General features: G+C 38.8%; 1 protein-coding gene across 1 annotated transcript in view; it reads left to right on the forward strand.

The window, feature by feature from the left end:
• jak1 (Janus kinase 1) overlaps nucleotides 1-12,576 on the forward strand; it is a 34,364-nt gene that overhangs the window by 4,189 nt on the left and 17,599 nt on the right. Inside the window, exons 2-8 of the mRNA XM_041041184.1 lie at nucleotides 3,801-4,012; nucleotides 4,589-4,712; nucleotides 8,234-8,387; nucleotides 9,125-9,282; nucleotides 10,239-10,507; nucleotides 11,387-11,502; nucleotides 11,878-12,060. Coding sequence (XP_040897118.1) covers nucleotides 3,808-4,012; nucleotides 4,589-4,712; nucleotides 8,234-8,387; nucleotides 9,125-9,282; nucleotides 10,239-10,507; nucleotides 11,387-11,502; nucleotides 11,878-12,060 — 1,209 coding nt within the window. The 5' untranslated portion in view covers nucleotides 3,801-3,807. The remainder of the gene's footprint in view (nucleotides 1-3,800; nucleotides 4,013-4,588; nucleotides 4,713-8,233; nucleotides 8,388-9,124; nucleotides 9,283-10,238; nucleotides 10,508-11,386; nucleotides 11,503-11,877; nucleotides 12,061-12,576) is intronic.

Below are 12,576 nucleotides of genomic sequence, written 5' to 3' on the forward strand. Positions count from 1 at the left end.
CCTCTGTAACCGACACATAATGCTCTTCTGAAGTCAGACTCACGTACAAAAACTAGACTACTAACAGGGCAGTTCAGGTAGCTTGTTTGATTTACAGAGACACAACAGGTAGGTTTTGTCAAAGACTAGTGAAAGTTTACTTTGTCAGAAACCAGTTTGTTCTTTTTGTTAGTTTATCATAGAAAACCAGCTGATGATGTTGAGGTAAACATGCTGCTCATACGGTCAAATGCACAGTATATCACTGTTTGGCCCTAGATATGGATGCAACATATCTTTTAACTGTCTTCAGTATCATACCAATGTGTTTAGGCATTTAGGTTATGGTGAATGTGTCTTAAATGTTGCTCAGCTGTGATTGGAACATTGAGGGGGAAGAGGTGGAGCTTAGGAACAGTCAGTTGTATAGTTCATAGACTGTATTATTAACAATTAGGATTAAAATTACCATTCATTCATTTACTGCAGTTTATAAACCCAAAGCCAGTCAGTTTACTATTACCTATGACAAAGAAATATGTCACAGTTGAGAAGCTGGGAGAAATAACAGTAACAGTAATCCATTATCAAAATAGATCTAAATTAATTTTGTCAAGCAACTAATGGATTAATCTGCTTATTGTTTCTGCTCTGAACAGTTGCAGCTGTCTGCATTGTTTGTATGGTGACTTGGATTCGCATGCACATCTGTGACATCAGGTGTCTTTTCAGGCTTTAAGTAATTGTTTTTTTTTCCCTGTCTGTGCGCTGAACTAGATAATTGTGTATTTAGCTCTAAGTGCTGTCAACACACCATTGAGTACTAAGCAGCACTGTTGGTGAACAGGTCCGGTGTAAACATTGATGAAGGACTCACAGCTGTGCTGCAGTTCAGCTGTTGACATGGTGCTTTACACCCGGTATAGAATTGGTATTAGACTCATCCAGTTGCAAGCAGACCCTGCATGGTAATGATCTATCTCCTGTATTGATGTCATCTTCTCAGTTGAGAGGCTGACGTCACTTTACTTGCACTGCATGAGTTAAGTTGAACATCACTGTATTCTGTCTTTTGTGTGTTAGGGCTCTGCACTGTCTTAGTATGACTCAACAGGTAAATGAACATTGAACTCAGAGTCGCTTTGCTGTTGCTTGTCAGAGCTCACCACACAATCAATACTTTTGCTTTACTATAGCACACTGGCACCTTAAACACACTTGATTGGCTATGTTAACTACACAGTGGTCACCCATTTCCTCAGTAAGTCTCAGTTATAACCCGAAGGTGGGAGAGGCTAACATGAATACATTAATTCTGATGAACGTTCTATCAAAATAATTTCATGATAATAACTTTACATAAATGGCAACATATATATGACTCTTTGTATTGTCCAAGTCATGTTTCTTATGCTTGCTCTAATCTAATACCTGACTCTTCTGACAGAAATTCTGAATACTAGCAAAAAACTAAGTTTCAGCAGTGATGCTGGAAATGATGGGACTGAATCCTGATATATTAGATTTGCCTCTCAAATTCTTATGTACCCACTTTCTGACTTTAACATGTCCTTGTTTACCTGAGAGTCACCAGCTATCTGAAAACATTCACACATTACTCCACTTTACAAAGACCATGACATTCTTGATCCATGTATTTATAACACTATATCAGTAATCTGTTCTGCTGCTGAAAAATTTGAAAACTCTTAATCTTTAATTAGTTATCACAGTATTTATACCTAATCATTCAGTAGATACTGCTCTCTTAAAACTTACTAAGGATGTGTTTTCAGCATTTGATACTGGTAATCTTAGAGGGGCTATTTGCTTTGATCGTGAAGTCTGAAGGCTTTTGATTTAGTTGTTCACTGCCTGCTCTTAATAAGCTTTATGCAGTTGGTCTATCTCAGAAAGCACATTTATGATTTAACTCTCATAGAAAACAACGTGTTGTACTTAAAGGGATTAAGTCTAATTTATTTGCTCAACAAAGAAGTGATACTAGGTTAGGGCTGGGCGATATATCGATATAAAAGATATATCGATATATTTTTAAATGGGATATGAAATTAGGCCATATCGTATATATCGATATAGTTCAAACTTGCGCTGTGATCCTTGATCCATCCAGTGCGCATGCGTCACTACGTGTCGCATGTTACGGCAGCTCCCGATTTTCTTTCACTTTTATTCTACTTTTCTTATCTTTGAGGCACTTTTCGTTATTTTTCTTTAATACGTTGGATTACTTTCTTTTCATCACACTGAGACATGTGGGTTGTGAGATTTTTGGGGCTTTTGTTTGCCGTTGCGTTACTTTTTTTCGGCGTAGCGACGCAACAACACCACACGGCCCGCATTGTTTACACCAGGGATCAGCTGTTAGACCTCAAGCCGGCTTTTTCACTGACAAGGCAAGATGAGATCACTGTTGAAATTTGGCGCAAGATACACCGGGGATGCAGAGGAAACAAAAAGTTACGGAGGAAGAGGGAGGCTCTGAAACATCAAAGGAGAAGTATTAAGCCGTGTCTCCCCTCTATCATCATGGGGAACGTGAGGTCCCTCGCAAATAAGATGGACGAGCTGATGGCGCTGGCCCAGAGTCAGAGGGAGTATCGTGAGTGTAGTGTGATGTGCTTCACGGAGACATGGCTGCACCAGGATGTTCCTGATGATAACGCTACCATCAGGAGCTTCCACACGGTCCGTGCCGACAGAGACTGCGTCAGGAGCGGTAAGCGCAAAGGAGGAGGGCTTGCCGTTCTGGTGAATAATCGGTGGTGTAACCCCTCTCACATCACCGTGAAGGAGCGCATCTGTGGCCCGGACGTTGAACTGTGTGCTGTCGGAATTCGTCCATATTATCTGCCCAGGGAGTTTTCTCATGTTATCATGGTGGCAGTTTATGTTCCCCCCTCTGCAAACCCAAACACCGCGTGTGACGTCATTCACTCTGCAATAGCCCGGTTACAGACTCAGCACCCGAGTGCATTCATTGCTAACTCGTGTGACTTCAAAAAATTTCCAAAAATTAAAGTTTTTTCTGATTCTGATCTGATCTGATCCAAGCAAGCTGCTAACCCGGAGCTCTCAGCACCGCTTCCAGAGCTGAATGGGTGGCTGAGGATGCAGTGCTTCGGTCACATATTACACTTGGCTATTGGTGTTTTACTTTGTGTTTTATGCTGCTATTTCGACCAGGTCTCTGTTGAAAAACTGATTGTTAAATAGAGGTTAAATAAATTAATCGTGACATGTGACATGTCATATTTGGCTTTGACTTTGACTGAACATTTGCTCTCACTTTGTGATAAAAATATCGGGATATATATCGTAAATCGATATTCAGTCTGAAGATATCGGTATATGACTTTTGGTCCATATCGCCCAGCCCTATACTAGGTCCACTTCTACTTCTGTTCAACTATATGCAGATGATACTTCTAAATCCTTTATACTCTTACCTAATAACTACTGCTAAATAAAACAAAATCTTACATTGCCCAGTTGTTTTAAGGCTATGACTTTGGTACAGCACATTGCCAGTAACAGTAATAACAATAAGTAATTAAGTAATAATGGCCCTTACCTGCAAGCCACAGATCCAGACTAAATACTTGTTGGTTGGTCTTCTTGTGGAATTGGGTGGCAATAAGAAAACTATAAAATTTAGATTTATTCATAAATTAAATCCTTAAAACTGGGGTACACAGTATAATCACTAAAAAGTTGATGCATTTGAAAACAGTGACCATAAAGCAAAAGATGTAACATTCCTACTTCCCCCTTTTCTCTTTTTCACTTCATGTATCCAGTGTCTGAATGTCAACTCTGTGGATGATGGAGTTGAGCAGGCAACTCTGTGGGAAAATGAGGAGGTCCAGCAAGAGGGCCCAACTCTCTTCTTCTCCTTCTTCCACTTGCGGCCTGGAGATCCACTTTTACACACCGGAGGTGCACCAGCAGGAGTACTTGAAAGGATGCTACACTGTTGAGGAACTCTGTGTGGAAGCTGCCAAGAAATGCTGTGAGTGACTAACATGCTGGCAAGCTAGCAGGGTCAAGAATTTTAGGATTTGCTTTTTATTATTATCTAGTTTGTGTTTGTTGCAAGTATTGAAGAATATGTTGTAGATTTTACTATGATTATACCATGTCAAGTAGGTGTCCAGTGAATTTATGGCCAGGTTTTCATCCTAGATCCTGAATCTTAAGTGGCCTTCCATCAAACATATTATTATTAACCAGTAGTAATGGTTCAGTGTTATTCCTGGTGGACTCTAACATGGGCACACACATATACACCATTACAAGATAGTGCCTGGTATAATATGGACTTAGATGCAAATCATTCATCTTAGCACATATTAACCCAGATGATTAACATAATCAGAAATTTACAAGCATTCTCTAAAAGGGTAAAAATGTGCAGTATAAACAATGATATGTTGAAACATGCAGAGCTTTCTATGTATCTTGTTTTAGAAGCAGATTGTTTGTCATTGGTCCTAAATCCTTTCTTTGGACAGGGGCTTCAAATCACTGGTCCTGATCTAGCAATTAGTCTGAATATTGATCTCTTCTTCTCGTTTCCCTTTCTCAGCGATCTCTCCCTTGTGCCAAAACCTATTTTCCCTGTACAATGAGTCAACTGGCACATGGTACCCGCCTAACTACGAGTTCAAGATCACAGACGAAACCAGTATCAAGTTGCACTATCGCATGAGGTAAGAATGGCATCACTGCAGGTTGACTACATTGGAATTTCATTGGAAAATCACTTCTTAAGTTAAAATAAACTGATTTTTAATGCTTCAACCACTTCAAATGTTAAGTTAACCAATTTGAAGACCTATACTGAATGTCCACTTCAGGAAAGAGCAGCTTTGTCTGGACTAGAGATACCAGGGGTCCTTCCTGGAACCTGGCCAAGTCTGGGTAGAGCTATGTGCCATTGCAAACCATGTGCCTTGGAGAGCAATCAGCCTTAAAGCCACCACTAAATTAGATATTGTTGAGCTCATTTTTTTTATAATGCACAGGCTGTGGGGCCAAACTCCTGGATAGGGACGGGACTGTTTCCTTGTCTGGAGTTCTCCCCATAGGGCAGTATAAACATACTCAAAAGCCACACCATAGTTCAGCCAGGAGACCTAAAGGTTCATGAGGATGATCTCCAAAAAACTAAAAGTGTTCAAGAGTAAGTCTGCCTGGTATGGTAATGTATTTTGGTTTAGTTTCCATCTCAACTTTTTGCGGAGATGATGTAATTTTTCTGTGACTTGTAATACACAGCCTCAAGGGCTCTTTTCTGAGTGAATGTAAGTTGCTTTGTGTTGCTTCCTGAAGTGACGGAGTTCAAATATCCAGCAGTAATTTTCATGATTGATGGTATCCCAGAGCATGAGTTCGACAAGCAAATTAATGTACCACCGTTGTGGCAGGTTGTTAAGGAAGCTGCACCTGAAGGCAAAACTTTTGATTTACCCATTGCTCTACATTCCAAACCACGTCTTTGGTTAAGGAGCTTGGCATAGTGACCAATGCATGAGATCTGACCTTGAAGTGGCTGCAGTGTGTTTTGGATCTGGATGCTTCCTGTAGGCCTGTATTGGAGGCATTACATATCCCACCAGGCCTGGTAAAGCCACAGTATTCTTCAGCTGAAGCTGAATCCATGTTGAGGTGGATACCACGACACCATGTATATCTTGATGCCATCATGACATGTGCCATGACAAATGGTGGAAGATGGACTATGGCAAATATTGAATAGATTTTGTCTAAAAACTGTTTGTCATTTTCTGTGAATAGGTAAATGCGTTACAAGAAAAATCAATTAGACCATAACATCTTCCAAATGTTGTTAACCAGAAAAACCAGAAGTTTTGTAACCAGAAAAACCAGAAAATAGAGATTATTTGTTAGATTTCTATAACAAGGTTATAAACATTACGTAAGGCTGAGACAGATGCAGTATTCTTGTCAGTGCCAGGTGTATAAAATTCTAGAGGTGCTGTTGGCAGGGGAATTATAACATCACCATAGCATTAGCTGAAAACAAACAAGATGAATATTATGAATATGTGTTGTGAATCAGCAGTAGCTCCGGTCAGATAAGATCATTATGTCAAATTGCACTGGGTGGCTTGGCAAGCTGAGGCACACAAGTTCTCACAGGTTTGTTAGATCTTGATTCTCGCTTTGTCTTAGTAAGAGGAAAGAGAAAGGGAAACAACTTCAGAATTCAACTAAAGATGTTTAGCAGTACTTCAGAGAGAGTTGTTTTGAAGCTTTTATCATAAACCAATATCTCAGAATAGGCATAGCAGGCAACTAGAATAGAAGTAGAAAGCAGTGAGTCTTACACCCTTTACAATGCTGCCAAGAGCAGAGTGATTCCATACTTGACCCAATTATGCAAGGCTAAATTGCTCATTATATCCCGGTTTTCGAGGCTAAAAATAGGTTTTATAAGTTGAGACAAGTCTGAAAGGAAAGTTGTAATGAGGCAGACCAACAGTGTCATATTTGTACATGACTTATTATTTAAAGTGAGTTAAGTCCCTCCTCAAAAAATCCTTCCTGCAGGTTAGGTAGCATTTCATGCAAAGAGGAAAAAAACACATTACTGTGGTGTCAGTTGCACTTCCTCTTTCTCTGATCTGCTCTGACAATAGCTAGTGGAGAGAAAAGCAAGTGTGCTCTGGTGTGTATGTGTGTATTTGTGTGTGCTTGTGTGTATGTGTTTCTGGCTGCTGCCTGCTTTGCGTACTGTTTTGCAGTCTTCCAAACAAGCAGGGTATTGTGGTCAATCTTGATATACACACAATCTTTAGCATAAACAAATGTTCAACATAAACACCACACACAGAGGGATTAAAGTGTCATCCCTTAGCAGGAGGGATTGTCATCAGGTCAATAAAAAAGGGAGAAAAAAGTAAGACTAAGAGTCAGTAGCCATGATCTGTGGGGCTGCACTAAGGCACAGCAGTCCTTTTAGCTGATGACTGTTGTCAGCATGCTAATGCTCTTACAAAGACAATACAGCAGACTGATGTTTAAGAGGTATAATATCTATCATGTTTAATATCTGGTTTTCATTTGCTAAATTGCACTAAAGAAAAAATAACATCTGAGGCTCATGGAAATTTCATTAACCAATACATCGTCTGGGAGCTATGATTGTTTCGTGCCAATCCAAATGTTGAGATATTTAGCTGGATAAGTGAAATATCTTCTGGGGAAATATTTCAGTCTGGACAAAAGTGGTCTACTGACTGACAGACTGACCAGTGTTACCATCCTCAGAGCCATGCTGCTATTGTGGCCTAAAAAGGAAAAAAAAGGGACAGCAAGATGACACTACATGTAACTTTGTTGCAGCAAAAATGTTCTGGCTTCTGGTCAGCTCGGATCTTTCTGTGTGCGGTTAGCATTTTTTTCCCTTGTCCTAATGGTCTCCTCGCATAGTCCTAAATACAGTTTATGATGGGCCTCCGATTTAAAGAAGTCAGATTCCAGACAATTTCAGCTTAAATTTGATCACACAACATTGTCTTAAGAAGTCCCACCTGTATCAAAAAGTATCATATTTTCATGAACACTTGCTGAATGTTTCCCTTTGGCCAGTAAAATTTCAGCAGTCCTGCCATCAATTGCTGATGTTTATCTGCTGCTATTTTCCATTTTTGTCCTCTTTTGTGTACTTTTTTGCATGTCTTTCAAATGTTCTCCTGATTTGGATTACCAGGTTCCCTGTGCACTGCCTGTTTTCTGCTGTTGGTCTGGGGAGGGTGTAGACTGTCTGTGATGCTAGACTGACAACGATCATATATTTTCTCTGAAAAACAGGCTAGCTGAGAATTTGCTTAATTTCAGAGAAAACTGGGAAATAGGTCAAAGCCTAAAAGGAAAGTTAGATGTTGCCCATTGCTGAAAGTCCAACTAATCTTTGCATGAAAATTAAAATGAGGATTAATGGGCATTAGCTTTCATTCAGGGACATTTTTTACACTTTAATGACTACAGACAATACAGGAGGTATAGAACACTTCCTCTTGCAGGCATCTCTTTCATCAAAGGCCAAAATCCAGTCAATGCATACACAAGGCATACCTTGGCATTTATTTCCGGCTAAACAATCAAAATTTAGACTTGTTCGATTTAAATGAGAAACAGTGAAAATTTCAAGCATACACACCATGTATTAATTCTGTTGACGTGTCTTCTATGTCTCTCTTGTCAGGTTTTATTTCAAAAATTGGCATGGCACCACTGAAGGAGAGTCTCCAGTTTGGAGACACTGCATCAGTAAACTCAAAGGAGGACTTAGCCCACAGAAAACGCCGGAGGGAACGCCCCTTCTGGATGCTTCATCTCTCAACTACCTGTTTGCCCAGGTGTGTCCTTGCATTAGGTTTAGATAATTTATTCCGAAAAAAGTCTTCAATTTAAACAAGTCACTAATGACTCTCTTCACATTATGTGTGTGTTTTATGCATTACTCTCATATTTTTGTCCATATGAAGAACATATTTAGGCAGACCACCTAAAAAGATCTGACTCCATCAAAAACATTTTTTTATTATTTATGTATTTATTATTACTTCTTTCGATATGCCTGACATCGATATGTACAGTCTGTCTGAAAGTTCAAACATCAATTTGCAGTTGAGTTTCAAAACATCAGCAGCTGGGAGGAAATGTGACAATATCAGGAAGTGTATTTAAATTCAGCGATAGATAGCATACCCTTTAATTTAATTTAGAGCTACTGTTGTCAGTTAAATTTTCAGTTTATTAAAATATAAGGAAAGACACCTGAAAGTTGTAACTCAAAAAGGATTTGATGGTTCCAAACAACAAATAACAACTTCATTGAACTGTCAGGTGTTCAAAACATAATATGCACATCTGAACAATGCTATGTAAATGCTATGAAAACAAAATGTGGCAGCCTGCTTCTTAATTTCGTCTTGACAATATTTGTGTGCAGTATAAAGAACCAAATAACACAGTATATGTTACAATCTCAATTTCAAAATTCTTTGTATTTTCTTTGGAATTCTTTGTAGGTGTTATGTAATATGTGTCTGATGTGTCTCAATGTCGATGTGTCAATATGTCTGTTGCTCAGGGCCAGCATGACTTTCAGAAGGGTGTGGTTCCACTGAGGTTGGCCCAGTCAGAGGCAGAGCAACATGAGATAGAGAACGAGTGTCTGGGCATGGCTGTGCTTGCCATCACTCACCATTTCCTGTATATGTCCGTGCCCATTGCGTCCCACGAAGTCAGGTAATGCGCATACACAAATGCAATATGGCATTTGCTTAAATTATACATCTTCTCAACATGTGTGGAAGCAGAGTGTCAGTGTCAGTGTCCATTGCCAACTTTTGCTCAGCCTTCACAAGAACATGTTGTCACAAAAAACAGGCATTTCCACTTCCACAGGGCATGGAACAAACCAACACTATCTTGAATGTGAATTTCATCCTGTGGTTTTATCAACATGCTTGGGAAAGCAGATTGTTGTTTTCTTTGGAGCAACCTCAGAATTCCTATCAGAGAGTCAGCAGTAAAGGCCTTGTCTTTATTTATGGTCATGGTAAATTCTCAAAAGTTAACTTGTCAACAAACGAGGTGTCTCTTTCCATTTTTAGCCCAATTCCAGCAACAGAAATGTTCAGCTTTTAAAGTAAAACAGGACAGAGATAAACAATTAATGGAGATATTAGGAAAACTGCACATGCAGAATATTGTCCAAAGCAGTTGTACATACCACTAAAGTACAATATGTACTAATAATAATGTATAATGTATATTCTATATTTAATTTTTATTTGTTACTTACTTTATATTTTTCTAATTCCTTGTGGTTATTCTGTATATTCTATATTTAACTTTTAGCTTGTTTCTTACTTACTTTATATTTTTCTAGTTTCTTGTGCCACTACAGTAGTACTTTGTGCAATGTTGTGTTTTTTGTTATGCTGCTTTAACAACTTAATTTCCCTCTGGGGATCAATCTATCTTATCTTATCTTATCTTATCTTATCTTATCTTATCTTATCTTATCTTATCTTATCTATCTTATCTTAATTGATGACTATTCTTGAATCCATAGTTTCTGAGATGTTATAGGACACATTAGTTTTCCTCACCTTTAAAACACTTGCATGAAGCATAGAAAGCAAGTGCTGCCAGTTGTTCATACATTTCTGTCTGTTTTTCTATCTCAATCCCACCAGCTACAAGCGCTTTATCCCAGAGTCGCTGAACCGCAACATTAAGCAACGCAACATATTGACACGCATCCGCATCAACAATGTCTTCAAGAAATTCCTCAGTGAATTCAACCAACGCACAGTCCACGACGGCAACATCACACAGTACGACCTGAAGATCAAGTACTTGGCCACACTGGAGGGTCTGACCAGCGGCCTGGGCAGCGAGCTGTTTGAGCCCATCTCACTCAGTGTTACACAGGAAGGAGAGCTCAGCAATGGAGGCTATCATGGTAAGATGTCAGGCAGTGCCCATGATTTAAAGTTCTCAGCCACTGTACCAGGTTTTTGTCACATATGACAGCTTAGTGTGGGTGTCCATTTGAGATGTAGTTTTACTAGAATTACAGGAGATTAGAAGAGATAGAAGATAGATAGATAGATAGATCTCTTAGCAGATAGATCACTGAATTATTTGTTTACCAAAGTAATCACTTTGGGAATCCATGCAGTAATAACTGGAAGAAAACTGTTGAAAAGTGCTGAAAGTGTTTGCTGTTGAGAAGCAGATTGATAAAAGACATGATGTAACAAAATGTAGTTGCTGCTCTACCACAAAACTGAGATAATAATTTGTTTGTTTTTATGGTCCTATTGCAACATTTTAACAAGCTACATTATATTATAGTAGTCATATGATAGTGGTTAGCTTGGTGTGTTTACATGCAGAGAACCTTTGGGGTCCCAGCCACAGTTAAAAAAAAAAAAAAGTTTGAACTTTGTTGACACACCAGATATACGGAAAACATTGTGTGAGTTTGTGCAGATGGTGAAAATCAAAAGTGAAAGGAACAAGATGTTTATATGTCACATTAACCCACTTATCACAGAGTAGACCAGACACTGGATGATTCTTACCAATGTGTGAAGTTCTCAAGCACTATTGCAGAGGTGGATTGCCTCTTTAAATCAGGATTTTCTTTCACTGTAAACAAACAGTAGCCATAAGCAATGAGACATTTCCCTGATTTCAGTCGTTGTTGCATAAACCCTGCAAGATTGTCCAGAAACAATATTGGGATACCAAGCAACTAATGTCTATAACAGAAGCATTAAGATGTTTTGGCTCTAAATGTAACTTCTGTGATATAATGTTTGATTTCTCCTTCCAGTGAACAACAACCAAATCCAAGGGGAGGGCCAGAGTCAAAACATGGAGACAAGCCCCGACATGCAAGTTTTGGTTATTGGTACCACTGGCATTTCCTGGAGGAAGAAGCCTGCTACAGTGAGTGAAACAGTGTTTGAATAATACCTAAGGGACCTCTAGTTTCAAAATGGTAAACTGTTAGAGACAACTGGCAGACAAACATCATACCTGTTATCTGTAGAGCACAGTCCCTCTAATTTTCTATTGAACGTGTAGAGCTGAAACAAGTAGTCAGTCAAGAGAAAGATAATTTACAACTATTGTGATTATACTAATCATATTTTTTGACATTTCATAGACTGAACAATCAATTTATCTTGGCAATTGTTTCCTATAGTTTTAGATGGTTAAGTCTGTGTTTTCAGAAGACAATAGCTGACAGTACTTGAAAGTATTCGTTTTATTTTCTTATATAACTTATGTGTGTTTCTGCTATGTTTATTTTTAAAATAGACATCCATGATCTCCAAAGAAAAGGGCAAGTCAAAGAAGAACAAACAGGATGGGAAACAGAAAAATGACAGAAAGAAAGAGGCAACCGAAGGCTGGGTGGTGTTCTGTGACTTCCATGAGATTACACACACCGTCATCAGAGAGGCAGTGGTCACCATCTGTAGACAGGACAACAAGAAGATGGTGAGACCGACATGAAACAAATCAAAGTGCACCGTGTTTCATCTGGGGTCAACCTCTGTATTGTCAATTATACCTAAGTCTGTTTTTACCTTTACCCTAGTTGTGACTTCACGTGTCTATTTTGACCAGTAAATTGTCATTTTCCAGCATGGGGGTTTAACTGCATCAGTTGTCAGTTTCTTCATTCCTTCATTCATTCATTCAAATTCTTCTGAATTTGCAATCATTCTTCCACAAACATTTTCTAAATGTTTTGATTTTTTTTTTGTTACAGTGGCCTAAAACCTAGTTGTCACCTGCAGTAAATACCATTGTAATGTGTCTTAGCACAGTCATTATATGATCACGCTTTATACCTGGTTTTAGCAAGTCCTACAACTGCCTCTTCTTATTTTCCAAGTTAATGTGACCATTGGGAGCATTTGTTTGGCTTTATAATGTTGAAGCAAAGCTGTGTCTTGCTACATGCCATTAGCCATGACTAATGATGATATCATGATTCATCTGAAAATGGAT

Source organism: Toxotes jaculatrix, chromosome 6, assembly GCF_017976425.1.
Source record: "Toxotes jaculatrix isolate fToxJac2 chromosome 6, fToxJac2.pri, whole genome shotgun sequence".
In the NCBI taxonomy this organism is placed as follows: Eukaryota; Metazoa; Chordata; class Actinopteri; family Toxotidae; genus Toxotes; species Toxotes jaculatrix.